At 44.1% G+C, this 15127-nt stretch overlaps 1 protein-coding gene across 1 annotated transcript in view; it reads right to left on the bottom strand.

The window, feature by feature from the left end:
- LAMB4 (laminin subunit beta 4) overlaps positions 1-15127 on the bottom strand; it is a 104684-nt gene that overhangs the window by 54946 nt on the left and 34611 nt on the right. The window contains 5 exon segments of the mRNA XM_068549913.1: positions 127-321; positions 11478-11628; positions 12562-12642; positions 14998-15059; positions 15061-15107. Coding sequence (XP_068406014.1) covers positions 127-321; positions 11478-11628; positions 12562-12642; positions 14998-15059; positions 15061-15107 — 536 coding nt within the window.

The raw sequence follows: 15127 nt of genomic DNA, 5'->3' as shown, positions 1-15127 counted from the left end.
CAGATGTTCGACTTTTTGCAAATCCTGTTAAGATGAACGTAGGCAAGATTGGAATGGAAACACTTAGCTCGAGAACGTACTCCAGTCAGCTCGGAACCACCACGGTAGAAGTGGAGTAGAGGATACCTGAGTTTCATAGTGAATGGCAACAGCAAAATCCATGGGAATGGGGATGTTCCCCACAGCAAATCTCAAGCCGGCCCCAGGGAGAACCCTGGCAAATCCAGGTCCCGTCCACGTAACAGGCACCCCAGGAGCTGGCCCTCGGAGAACGACAGAAACAGCAGGCAGCTGGCCAGAGAGGAATAAACACAACTTTGCCTAGAGTGAAGGGCTGGAAGAGTTCAGGGGGGAAAAAAACAAAAACAAAACCCATGGGTTTCTTGATGTGTATATGATCCATCTGAGTCCCGAATAAGTTATTCCAACCAGGATACAGTCCAGAATACAGCGGAGAAAAACATGCTGAATCTGCAGCTTTGGAACATATGTTACTGTATAGAGTAATCACTTGGAAAGCACTGTCACTAGCCAGTACGTTATGTACTCCACGTGTCATGTACTGAGTGATTCCACATTGGTGACCTTGGCTTTTCTCAGATCTGACTGTGGAGTTCTGGCTAAAATACGGAGGGCAAGAAAATATTCCCATGACTGCATTTCATGGATTTTGCCTAATTGTGCATGACAATGATAAAACCCACCCAGATTTTTTTTTTAGATGTTTATTCCATGCAAATATGAGAAATGATCTTCTCCCATCTGCTCGGGGGCACATAAGTACAAAACTGCTCACACACTTGATTGATTAGCAGCCCTGCCGGTCTCAGTGCTGGATGTCAGCCTGGGGCCATCTGGACCCTATAGATAATACTTCCTTGATGACTTTTGCATCTGCCTCTCGACACTTACCAGCCTCCACCAGAATGCTGCCTCTTGTTACTTTCTGCCTCTATTGCTGCAACAACCTCTTGGCTGTTCTCTCCGTGATCTCGCTAGTCCAATACATACCGCACACTGCTGCCAACAAGCATTTCAAACGCTTCCTCACTGCCAAGAGTATCATGCCCAAATTACTTAGCCTGCAGTTCAAGGTGCTCTGTGATCTACCACAAACTGCTCTTCATTTGACAAATGTTTATTTAGTAACGATTCAATCCCCGCCTCTGAATCAGGAATGCATATACGAATAGGACAGATTCCCAGCCACAGAGGGGTTTAGAATCTTGCGTGGGAGACAGAAAGGTAAATAAGAAATGAGACGGAGGTGTATGTAAACTCATCTCTATGCAACGTTTTTCAAACTTTAAAAAAGTACTCTGGAATTTGCAACAGACACTGTAGGTACCCCCCCCACCCCGGGATCCCCCTTTACTTGGTTGGTATACACATCTCCCAGTTGCGTGTGTGCGTGTGTGTGGTTTCCAACAGCTCACAATTGCCCCCCTTCTCCGGAGAACTGCCCTCTCACACCCCAACTGCCCACTCCTACCCCTGGGGTAGCTCACAGCCAAAGACTGCCTGATAGGAGGTTATAAAAGGCTGGCCCTGTCGTCTCAAGGGGCAGGACAAATTTATCTGCAGTTTATGTTTCTGACTTTCTCTGTGGATCAATCCAAGTTTTGTTTTACCTGAGACCACCTCTGACTCTTTCCTCTTCTCTGTCATGTTTCCTTCACTCTCTTAAAGAGTTTTCCCGAAGAACACTGCCTTCATAAATCACATGCACCTGAATCCGGTCTTAGGCTCTGTTTCTAGGGCCGCTGACCTGAGAGAGTTGGTAGCAGAGAGTGTGGACTCTAGATGCATTCCTGGACGTGGATCATTTACTGCTCGGCTGGCAATGAGGAACCCAGTGGGTAACGTGTTGATGACCCTTGTGTAGCAGCAGAGCCATTGCTAAAACAGTCATCTGTGGCCACCTGGGACAGGATAGAGGGCGAAGGGGAGGCACTGACTTGAGCAAGATTTCTGATACAGGGGAAAGAGTAGTTATAAGGACTGTGGACGTGGGTGGCTATTGTTGGACACCACTGACGCATTTGATGAAAGACGATGGCAGGCTCAGGGCAATCGATCAGCAACTTAGAGTCAAGTGTGAGAATCAGAAGGGCTCCCTGGCAGCATTTAAAGAAACTCATCTCCTTTAGTGAGAGGGCAGGAAGAGCCAAAGACCAGGCACAAGACTTAATTGGAAGAGCTGCGGAACTTCAGGGAAGGCGGAGTTCTCAGCCTGGGTAAGTCACCTATGCCCAAGTCAGGCCCTCCCTTCACAGGGAAGCAAGGGGATCTTGAGGCATGGGTGATGCACCTGAGAATCGTGAACCTTGAGGTTCTCCTGACCACTCTTGTACTGTAGAAGTAATCCACTCACACTTATTCGAAAATAGAGGCCCCCCCCCCCCATCCTCGCCCACCTCCATCCCTGCCACATTTGAAGACGAGGCAGAAATCTCAAATGATGCAGGGACCTTAAAAGAAAACGTGTGCATTCCTGAGGATCTGCCCCTCCTGACCACTTGCCTGATAATTCGGGTCCAGTTGCAGCATGATCTGATGGGAAAGGGCTGGATCTCCGAGAGGGACCTGGTGAACACGAACAAGTAGCAACTGGGAGAGGATGGCTGGGCATGGATCGTGAGGGGTGCCAGATCAAGGGGACAGAATATGAAATCAGGTAAGGAGAGTTTGTTGGTTTGGGGTCACCGGTGATAAAGGATTTAGCAGCCTGGCAAGGGCCCCGGAGCCCCGAGAGACGCTTGGCGAAAGCTGTGGTCCAGAGGAATGAAGCAGAGCTGCCAGAACTGCTGTAGCAGGCTGGGGAGGATGGGCTACAAGGCTCAAAGAACTAGGCATGCTTGAATGGATGTAAGCCACAAGGCTGGAAAACCCATCAGCTGACTATGCTCCGTGTCCGTTTCTCAAGACAGTGAGGAATGAACTGGTGACGGGGCCACCAGCATCACTGAGAAGCAGAGGATGGGGTACCCTCTGTCGGCTGGTAGGCTAAACCATTACAAAATTGAGCTCCTTAGTATCAGTGTGGTGGACAGGATCGCAGACTATCAAGGGCTGGGGAGCATTTAACTCTCAAAAGCAAGATGGGTATAATTATAATGGTCAGCGAGGTTGGAATAGGAGACAAGGGGGCCTGACCTACAGGAATCTTCTGTGGAGACGACTAATAGAACTTGATGTTCCTAGGAGCAAGACAGATGAGCAGTCGACAAAATATTGCTTAATATGTTTAATCCAAAGTGATCAAGTATGAACTGGCAGAAGGCTGAGTTCAGCCACCTCAACAGAAGGACATAATCCTTTCCCAAATTTATAGAGCTGAGCAAATTCTCAGACCCAGACCCCAGTGACTGAATGAGAGGCCGGGTCCCAATGAGGAAAGACTCTTCACCACCACAGCAAGTGTTAATTCTCTCACTTATCTCCCAAAGAGATCTATGTTTATTTAACTAGTCTATTGGGGAAGCAGAAATGCCTAGATCTTTCGAGGGCTAATGGATACAGGATCTGAGTTGATACTGATAACCATGTACCCAAAGTGCCATCATGGTCCGCCTGTTAGAACAGGGCATATGGGGGTCAGGTAGTAAATGGAGATCTGACTTAGGTTCTTTTCACAGTCAGTTCACTGGGTTTACTGAACCACTGATTGTTTCCTCCAATTCTTGTATATGTATTGGAATGGACCTGCTTAGCAGTTGGCATTGATATTAACGCTCCTATAGTAGGAAAGGCCGAGTAAAACCTTGTGAAATGCCCACCCTCCATTGCCCTCCCCACCACCACCAAGCCAAGATAGTAAATAAAAAGCAATATTGCAAATCAGAGGCATTCTCAAAGTGCCACTCTCAAGACTTGGTGGTGGGTCTCATATCATATCCCCATTACAAATTTTATACTAATATAACTAAGTTGTAGCCCCACTTGGCAGCTGTCCTGATGGAAGGAGTATCATGACCAGAGCTGGTTACCACCACCCTGGTGCATGATACGCAGCTATTGAAATGCAAAATGTGTTTTCTTCCATCTCCATGAGGAAGAAGAAACAGAAGCATTTTGTATTCGCTTGGGATGGGCGGTCGTGTATATTTAGTCTTGCCCCAAGGCTATTAATTCTCCTGCTCTCTGTAATAGTACAGCCCAAAAGAATCTGGACAATCCAGATGTTCTACAAAATATGACACTGACTCCCTATATTGAAGGATAGTGAATTGGATCCCTTGGTCTAAGGCGATGTCATGTGGTGTCCCACAGTGAGAATCGGACACTCTATGGCCTTGGTCAGCACCACTCTCTGACAGCTCACAGAGTGTCTAATTCACCAATGTGGGAAAACACAACTTCCTCAGCCCAAGGGATCCACTTTACAGTAAAAGAAGTGTATCAGTGGGCATGTGACTTTGGGATCCACTGTTCCTAAACAAACCATGGCATCCGGAAGATGCTGACCTGAGATGGCAGTGGGATGGGGCCCTTAAAAGATGCATTAGCTTCACTAGCTTGGAAATGACACCCTGTGAGATGGGACAGTTTTCTTCTAGATGTTATTTACTCCTTAAACCAATGGTCTTTATGTGATGCTGTGTCCCCAGCAGGGAAAAAGCATGGGTTTGGGAACCAAGTAGGAGTAGCCAAGCTCATTGTCACTCCCAGTGACCATGAATTTCTTATGTTTGCAGTTAAAATTGGCACTGCATGCTATAGAGATCAATAGTATAATTCAGGTTAATAATTTAAATTTTTAATATTTCTTTACTTAGAATGACATTAAATAGCACATAAAAATATTTTGACAAGTTGAGAGAGACTATGGAAGAAAGTAAAAAGCTTTATACTTTACTATCTTCAAGGGTCCTTTCCCTAATTTCTGAATAAGGGGCCCTGCATTTTAATTTTTATTTTGCCCTGGCCCTGCACATGGGTCTGAGCATGCCAGGAGTGAACTTGGGTCTATGCTGTTAGTGTACTGCCTGGTCCCCTTTACTGGGCCACTCTATCTCGCCACCAGCTCCTGGGATTGTTGGTTGCTATGTCTCACCACTGCTACCTTCTCTCGAGAATTGCCCTTGGCTGATGGGAGCCACCTCACCTGGGAGGCGATCTGCATCTGCCCTGGCAGCCTACAGCCATGCCTGCCTGACATGAGAAGACAGCCCTGGGGCTTCAATGGGGGACAACTCTGTGGTGCAATTTCTGCTTCACAGCTTCCCCAGGGGATCAGGCAAGGCTAGACTCAGGCAAGGCCTAGACGTCATCCTTGCCTCACTTTCCCCGCTCCCCAGCCTACTGCCCTCCTCCCTGACAGGTTTCTCCTGATGAGTGCTTCCTTAGTAAAACACATGCACCCAGATCTCTGTTGTAATCTCTGATTGTAGGGAATCCAACCTAAGACAGTGACTCAGTGCGCGTGTGCGCACGCACACACACACACACACACACACATTTATATAAAACTGAAAAGTTTCACAAAAAAATGCTCCTGTTTTATATTCTTCTGTTGTACTAAACTGATCCAGTCAATTGATTTCATGACCTACTTACTAATAGGCATGACCTACAGTTTGAAAATTACTGACCTATGGGACTCCACAGATAGAAACAATTAATTATGTCCAGATGTCAGGGTAGGGAATGTCAGAGAAAGATAAATCTGAATTGGGTCTTAAGGGATGACTAGAAGTTTTGCAAGTCAGTAATACAGAGGTGGTCATTTCAGGCAAGAGTCAGGAGAGGAGGCCGTGGATGCTTTGAGCAGTGTCTCTCAAAGTGCTGCCAGGGACCGCTCGTATCACTTGGGGTGCTCGGCAAACACGCAGATTTCTTTTCTCCCCCCAAATGATCCAAAATGTGTGGGTTTTTTTTTTTTTTTAAATCATTGTGCCAAACACCTCAAATATTTAAATCCAAATGAAGATCACAAAATGTACCCATGTTTTCCTAAGTCTTTGATGGTTCCAATTTGAACCTGTTTGCTCTAGAGCAACACTGCCTAATTGAACTTTCTACAATAATGAAAATGTTCTATATTTGCACTATCCAATACAATAGTCCCATGTATAGAGTTACCTGAAAAAACTTGACTAGTCTCACATTCCCTGATTCAGCATCTCAAGTGGAAGGCCCTAGCATCTGCATTCTAAACAATCTCCCTGGGCAATACTTATGCACAGTAAAATTTAGAGGTTCACTGATCTTTGCCACAGGGAGCAAGGGCACTCCCTACTTTTCTCTTTCAGGTGGACTTCAGATTGAGATGCCTAGAGTCAGAGAAGGCTTCATGGGCATGTGGCATAGGAACAGAAACAAGAAGAATAAAGAGCAAAGCCTCTGTGACTTGGTGTACATGGGCCTGGAAGGAGGAACACCATCTATGAAGCCTTCTCTTATCCTCTCAGTTGGAGGTGGTTCTCCTTAAGTAGAATCCGTATCACATTATGTACACCTCTTTATGATACTTACCCCACCCTGCCATGCATTCATTGTTTGTATACGTGGCTCATTTCCCCCACCACAATCTTAAGGGCAGGCTCTATGTCTAGGTATTTCCGTTTTCATTCAATCAATCATTTCATCCACTCGAGAAAGTCTCTTATGAATAAGGAACTGTTTCAGCTGCTGGGTTTATGAACAAAACAGCTAACACCTGCTTTCCTTTGCTTTTCCAACATGCCCCTTAATGCATATGCACACAGGAATGCCCAGTAAAGACCCCGGCATAACAAATGAACAAACAAACAAACAGGCCTAAAGTGGCCCTGACTTCGAGTGAATACTAGTTGGCTAGCTACAAGGTCTTCAGGTCTCCTCTGGCCTTCTGAAGCCATCGGAGGCAGGGCCCTGTGGAGGCGGCATCACTCTGGCACTCACGCCGGCAATGACCAACTACATCCATCTCAGATTCAAGGGCATAGTCACACACCATCCCCAGGGACATTAGCATGTCCTTTCCTCTCCAACTGGGAAGACAGCCATTCCTCAATACTGTATCTCTCCTTTCTAACATGATAAGAAATTGTGAATTCAGAGTCTGACTCTTCAACTCTCCAAAATCTTATTTTCCAGAAATTTTCATTTTGTAGAGAAATAAAGCGATTGAAGTTTTCCCCAGAGGCTCGAATTACTTTGAGCTGGCTTCTACCTTTCCTTCATTCTATTCTTCAGGATAATAGGGCTTACACTGGCTGATCACTTACATGGGCCACGCATGGTTCTAAGTGCATTACCCGGGTTATTTGCTTATAGCACAACAGACAACGACCCTGAAGAAATGGTTTACCTCACTCTGCTCATCTGCTCGAATGCTTTGCTTCTGATTTCTCTTCAGGATTATGCTTCCTTTGTCAGTTACGAAATCATCTCCTTGTTGCTGGAAATACACATCACATGTAGGCAGAGCTGTTGTTAATATCTTAAAAAGAAAGGACAGTTTAAGTAACCAACAAAAGTTCCAATTTTACCAGAGTTCAAGAGTTTCAGATTATACCATACTTTAAAAGGTAATCATGATTCTCACTTAATAGCTTCAGGAAGAACACATAGAGGCAGCTTATAATTTTTTGTTTCTCTATGAAAAGGGGAAATTTTTAGTGGTCCTAAGACTATGTGTTGGGTTTTCTTTTTAAGGGCTGTTCAACTAGTGCAATTCTAAACTTCGAAAACATTTCTTCTTTTCTATTGGTTTTGTGGTGTTTCGAAAATTAACAATATGCATGATATACAGATTCAAAGATTATTCGATGTTGTAATTTCAACACTCTCCAGACCAATTTCTCTTAGTTCTCATGGTTTGCAGAATCTGGTCTTGAATGTTCCCATGAGAAATTATACCGGGATAGCAAGATTCCACCAACCAAACTATTAAAACAGCAGAGTAGCATTCATGCAACTCCAGTTTCCTTAAAATCCTGGGTTTTATGGGACTCTGTTTTATATCATCTCCTTAGTCATTCAGCTGCCGACCCAGTTAGAATCTCCAATTGCTCGTTTCCAAATTCTCACTGTACTCTAGACATCGGTGTTTGCTTGATGTTTCATTGTTGGTTTTATAGTCAAGGTTTTTAATTTCACAGGTGCCCTGCTTGTTCACCGTGAGCAGGCAGCCTTGAGGTCAGCTGTAGTCAACTTCAGGAATCCTCATACTCTGTGGTCACTATTCAGACTCTCAGCCATGCTCTCTGACCAGCTCCTCAACCTCTGTGATGAGGACCCTTTGGACAGGCCACACTGGATTACGCTTATTTGTCCTCTTCATTTTTTTCCCTCTCACCCATTGTGTTCATCTTGTAACACAAAATTATAAGCTACTTTACCACTTTTATACAGAAAACATATTATGGAATTAACTTTATTAAATGGTATATTAAATGCCATACCATGTTAAATTCAATCAATATTAACTTTTGTGACCACAGTTAGTTTCTATAAGAAAACAAGCCAGTGTTTCCCAAACTGTGTACAAATCACCCGGGGATCTTGCTAACACGTAGATTGGATTCAATAGGTCTGGGTGGGGCCTGAGAGTCTCCAAGTCTAATGAATCCACAAGTGATGACACTATTGTTGGTCTACACACCACATTTTGAGTAGCAAGGATATCGCCATAGACTGAAGGTTTGTATCCTACTCCCCCTCTCCCAAATTCATATGTTGAAATTGAATCCCCAGATGATGGTATTAGGAAGTGGGGTTTCGGGCAGGTAATTAGGATTAGTGCCCTTATAAAAGAGGTCCCAGAGAGCTCCCTTGTCATGTGAGGACTCAGCCATCTAAGAACCTGGAAGTGGGTCTCAGACATTGAATCTGCAGTGCACCTTGACCTTAGACTTCTCAGCCTGCAGAACTGTGAGAAATAAGTTTATGTTGTTTATAAGCTACCCAGTGTATGGTATTTTTAGCAGCCCAGACAGACTAAGAAAGATTAGATAGATAGATGATAGATAATAGGTAAACAGGTGATTGAGAGATGATAGACAGATAGATAGGTAGAAGTAGATACAAATATAGATATCTTTCTGAAAGACCCACCAAGAAAGTTAATTGTCATTCTTCTTAGCTCTCCAATTTGAGTATTAAAACAATTATTTGAAAGCTGGGGTCTTGGATTCATGTTCTTTCGTGTCTCCATCCCCATCCTCTCTCTTCTCCCTGAACCTTGCCCCTTCTTCACCCCTGTCTGGACTACTGCCCCCTGAGCCCCTCCACCCCAGGCTCCACTTCTCCTGGATGGTGTCCGTAAGGGCACAGAGGACAATCTTCATCACGTCATGCCTTTGCTCAGAAGGTTTCAACGAGTTCTCATTGCCCCAAGAAGAAAATTTAGCCTCTTTAGTAGGAGAATCTAATTTTCTCTTCCGGTACTTCTTTCCTATATAAACTTTCTGTTCTACTTGCAAATACACCTGCGTTGTTTCTCCTCTGAGCTGTTACTTAGAACTTTTCTGATTGGACTGTCTTCTCCCCTCATCCACCAATGGAAGTGCTCATGGATTTCTAGTCTCAGGCCAAATGATTCTACCCGTGTGTTAAGCCCATTCGTAAAGGATCAGTCGTGGCTCCAAAATCCTAATGCACTTATGGACCCTCCTTGTTGTATGGCACTGCTCCCATCCTGAGCTATCTATGAAAAATATCAGCTATGGTTAAAAACTCCTAGAGGGCAGAGATGCTAAATAATCCCTTTCTACGCCAATCTTAGCCTGGAGCTCAGCATTATGCACCTGGCTATAAACTGGGGTTCCTGTGACCACCCCCTCCTTGAGTTCGATCATTTGCTAGAATGGCTCACAGAACTCAGGGAAGCACTTATTTATATTTACTGGTTTGTCATATAATAAAGGATATGATGAAGGATACAGATTACCACTCAGATGAAGATGTACATAGGGTGAGGACCGGAAGGATCCCAGACACAGGAGCTTCTGTCCCTTTGTGGCTGGGATGCACCACCCTCCCAGCACACAGATATGGTCACCAGCCTCGAAACTCTCTGAACCCAGTACTTTTGGGAATTGTATGGAGTCTTCACCCCACACGCATGATGGATCATTACCTCAATCTCCCTCACCTCTCCCCTTCCTGGAGGCTGGTGGGTGGAGCCAAAAGTTTCAAGCTTCTAATCATGGCTTGGTCTTTCTGGTGACTAGCCTCCATCCTGAAGCCATCCAGGAGCCCACCCAGAGTCACCTCATCAGAACAAATGACACTCCTATCACCCAGGAAAGTCCAAAGGATTTGGGAGCTCTGTGTCAGGAACCAGGGGCCAAGATCACTATGTATATACATATATATTTTTTTCGTATTATTTCATGATAGTTTTAGCCTAAATATAAATATCAATATTCTTTCCCCAAAGCTTTTTTTTTTTTTTTTCAGTTACCATCATAAACCTGCAATGCTAAAAGCAATGAAGAAGAATCTAGACATAGGATGGCTTTATCTTGACTCCACCCACCGCAGTTGTGAGTCTAGGTCCGGACAGTGCAAGCCTCCTTTTCTTGCCCTAATCTCAGTCAGTAAAAGAGGAAATTCCAAGCCTCTTGTGGGGTATTTTCATCCCTCCCATCAGTCGTGTCCAGATAAGGAAGAGACCTCAGGAAAAGACTTAGTCACTGGAACCTGGAATGAGTTCCCAATTTTCTATCCGAATCCTGTCTCCAGAACCAACTTTCACATGCCTTCTCCCCTTGAAGTCGTTCGCCTCACATTGCCCTTTCCTTTGTCAGTTTCCTGCTTGTGGCTGGAGTCAAAAGCATAAGAGTGTTATGGGAGGCTAACCTGTATCTTCTCTGATGGGTTCAGATGCCTGCGTTTGCCCCCCTCATAACACTTTGAGACAAATATTTTTAGGGAGCATCTCCCGCAGGACTTCTGACTTGTAGGGAAAATGAAGCAGACCAAGCGACATTTCCAATCACACACTCCTATGAACAGCACTGAGGACTGCTAATCCGAGATCAGCTTCAGGAGGCCAGCGAGCACATCTTACACTTGGTTCAGTACCGTATTCATTCATTCATTAGCAGAGATCCCTGGCTTCCTACTACGCACCAATCATAGTGCTCGTCACTAGAGCAACAGTGGCGACGGGGTACACATCCTCCCTTCCCTCTCACGGTTTATAGTGTTGTCAGGGAGACAGACCATGGAAATGCTCAATAAACACACTCTATCTGATCGGTACCTTGAAAGAGCAAAACTCAAGTCCATTTCATCACAACTTAATGCAATTCACACTTCTGTGCCAGGCTCTGTGCCAGAACAGGGATACAAAGATGAACAAAATGCAGACTCTGCCCTCAAGACTTTACAGAACCTGCAGTTCCGTGATAGAATCCACTCTGCTCTGTGTTTGTGGGCAAAACCACTCTCTTCCGGGTAACTTACCCATGATCTCAAGGGTGTGTGTATTTACCCACACCCCATCAACTGAAGTCTGTAAAGAGAGTCAATGAAATACGAACCAAAGGAGCCAGTCCCTGGAGTGGCGTGGCTTCCTCTGCCTCGTAGATGTAGAAATTCAAAGGAGCAAAGAAATAGCTGGGTGCTGGCTCAGTGCAGCTGCGACCTGTGACATGCGGACGACAATCACACTGCCCATCCTCGAGTGAGCACCTGAGGGAAAACAAACCCACCTCATTATAAAAACGTGGAGGAGGGACGAGTGTAAGATAAGGGCCTTGGGGGTGCTGGGCTAAATGCCCCTTGGGTTTGGGCCCATCCTTTGAAACCATCAATCAACCATCCTGGGGAGGATGTGGAGAAACAATGGATCTACAGGTCTGGTATTTTTCTTTGTTTGTTTGTTTTTTAAACTTTTTATTTTATATTGGAGTAGAGTTGATTAACAATGATGTGTTGGTTTCAGGTGTACAGCAAAGTGATTCAGTTATACACATACATGTATCTATTCTTTTTCAAATTCTTTTCCGATTTAGGTTGTTACATAATATTGAGTAGAGTTCCCTGTGCTATACAGTAGGTCCTTGCTGGTTATCCATTTTAAATACAGCAGTGTGTCCATGTCAATCCCAAACTCCCTAACTATCCATCCCCCCGACCGCACCACCACCACCTTCACCCACCTAGTAACCATAAGTTTGTTCTCTCCATTCTACAGGTCTAGTCTTGACAAGCAAATCCAGATCCATGAAACCTTGGTTGCCACTTCTCTCCTCAGAGGCTCTCTGATTCTGCTCTAAAAACCGGGCAAAGGAGAGTGCAGGACCTCTCTTTACAGGCTGACAAAAAGATGGAGTTTTAGGCAGGTCAGATCACACATTTGCAGGCATCTTTCACACCCCCTCGGGATACCCAGGCAGTAGAACTGTTATCTGACCCGTGGAAATATCTGAAGTGAAAGAAATCAGTTGGGCTATCGTTAATGTCTCAAGATCGTCGCTTTTCAATGTCCTTTGCTTGTCATGGAATGAACTCCTTCACCTATGACTATGAGCATGTCCAAATGAAATGTGCTTTTATTTATGTGATGGAAATGGGAGTGAGGAATATTGCCACAAAACTTAGTCATTCATTTTACTGACTTACACATTGGAATAAGCATCTCCAATATCACAGTCACAGGGAGAACATCCATGGAGGTGATTTTCCAGTCCCCAGTATCCAACCTACAAAGAGAAAACGCTCAGTTGATTCCAGCCTTCAAGACATCTGCTGCTCTGAAGTGTAATATTAAAAGCACTATAGTTCCATCGATGCATAGCAAACAGCCATGCAGCCTGAACAATCACACAGTAGCTTGCTTGCCTACGCACTTGGTAATGCACACCTCCCATTTCCAGGGCTTGAAATGAAAGGGACAGGGGGTTTGCCTATGTATTGCTTTGAATGGAAATGCAATGGATAATCAACAAGGACCTACTATATAGCACAGGGAACTCTACTCAGTATTCTGCAATAACCTAAATGGGAAAAGAATCTGAAAAAGAATAGATATATGTATATGTATAACTGAATCACTTTGCTGTACACCTGAAACTAACACAACATTGTAAATTAACTATATTCCAATAAAAAAAAAAGAAAGAAATGCAGTGGAAATCTCACAGTTCCTCTGACAGCGTCAATGTTAGCTTCAGGCTGGGTTGTCTAAGGTCAGCCAGGAGAAATTCTTTGACTAGCCTACTTGCAACTGCTTTCGGTCCCTTACCATGAAATCCCTAGGAATTTTTACTTACACATTATGGCAAATGTTTGGGGCTAAAAAAAATCATTCAGGCTGATTTTGAAATCTTATACAAATATCACAGTTTAGTAGAATCACTTGCTTATAAATAATTGTTTTGGCTAACAAACTCTCCCTGTGTGAGAGACTCAACTCTATTCAAGACTTTTGTCATCATTGCAACATCTTGACCTTTATTTGATATAAACAGCTGGTGAGATATAAACAACTACTTCTTAAGTCTGACATTTACTGTAAAATACTCAGAAAAATCTTCCCCCTCAAATCTCCACTTAACAAACTCAGATAGAATTAAGATCTTAGTAGGCACGGAACTCTCATTTGAAATTGGTTTGTTAAGTATCCGTATTTTTTTGGTTGTTATCTTGGAAAAATTTTATGCCCAGTTTACTCAAAAAGATTTATTTTAAATATCAAAAGTTGACATAATTTGTTACAAAACGCAGCAAAGGGCTTTTGATATTTTTCCCCAAACCAAACTTTAGTTTAGGCAAAAACAATGTGAACTGAGCTGCTTTATCCAGGATGGGGTTGTGAAAACCCCCTCTAGGCAGGGTACGCTGCCATGTTGGCCCCCCAGGGGACCATCCAGGGCACCACTGATTGATGTGCGGTACCAGGCAGATGCCTCGGCTCAGCCATGATGGACAAGTTCCTCCATCACCGGCCCCTGCTCAGTTATTTTCCTTTTGCAGACACAATTAAGTACACAGTGGCAGTTCACCAGCCAACAAAAAAAGTCAGCCCGAGTCTAAGGTTTGTCTGGAATGATCTGACTTGGTGTGTCCGTTGATCTGTTCACCAGCTCTGCACTCTTTTTTTTGTGCTGTCCACTCACAGTCATGGAGCTCGGCGTGGCGCACCTTCCAACGTGAAACTTCTAGATTACTTGTCCTGTTGTACACAGAGTTCCCTCTTCATATTTACTTCTTTGCTTTCTTTCCCCACCTCTTCTGCCCCATCCCCATGTGTTTTCAGTAAAGCAACTTACAATATTAGCACAAAACTATGTCGGAACAGACATATGTTTCTTATTTATCAGCTACATTTCTTCAGACACATCAAGGTCACTGTTCTTTTATTAGGTTAAATTTTTGTTTTTTTCTTTCTAAAATGTCACGGTGGGCTGCCAAGATCAAAGGACAAAGAAAAGAGCTGGGTTTTTAACTCCCTAAATGCGTGACACATTTCTTATGGCGTGAAGAATGCTTTATTTTGCTAATTTGAGACATACATGCTCATGTGGGTAGTGGAGTCTGTGAAAAATCCAACGGTTTATTTCCCACAGGAATCTACAATACATTTAAACCTAAGGGTTTTGTTTTTGCTTGTTTGTTTGTTTTTTTAATGAGCTCATCCAAAATATTTTTAGGCATGGAGTGGTAAGAGTGGGAAAGAGACTGTGTATAAGAGACAGAAGAAAAGGCCCCATGATCTGGTGGGCTTAACAAGGGGGCCAGATAAATGCTCTTATATTCTACTGCTTGGTACTTCCAAGAGAACAGAGGATAAAACTATTGCTGTCGGTGCCTGGGTTGATTCAGTCCCAACTGGTAAATGTCACGGTGCTGGTAAATGTTTAACAACTAGCTCTCTGCAGAAAGATGGGGGTTGATTTCCAGTGTTTGCTGATTCCTGTAGTGTAAATACTTTTACCACGGGAGTACCGAAATACAATAGGACAAGGGAAGCAATCAACAGGACCAAGTCTCTTCTAGGCAATGCCAGTAGAAGACTGCATCACTCCCTAAAGGCGAAATCAGAGACAAATACGTAGAGTGCATTCTTCACAGTGTGGTCCAGTAGCAAGAGACTGACACAAGCATTGGCCTTGAGTGGCCAATGCAGGTCAAGAGTGGCAGACTCCTCAGGGGGTTACAGTCACAGGCTGAAAGCACAGCATACACA

The sequence above is a fragment of the Eschrichtius robustus genome, chromosome 8 (assembly GCF_028021215.1).
Source record: "Eschrichtius robustus isolate mEscRob2 chromosome 8, mEscRob2.pri, whole genome shotgun sequence".
Lineage (NCBI taxonomy): Eukaryota > Metazoa > Chordata > Mammalia > Artiodactyla > Eschrichtiidae > Eschrichtius > Eschrichtius robustus.
This window is presented reverse-complemented; position numbering and strand designations above follow the sequence as displayed.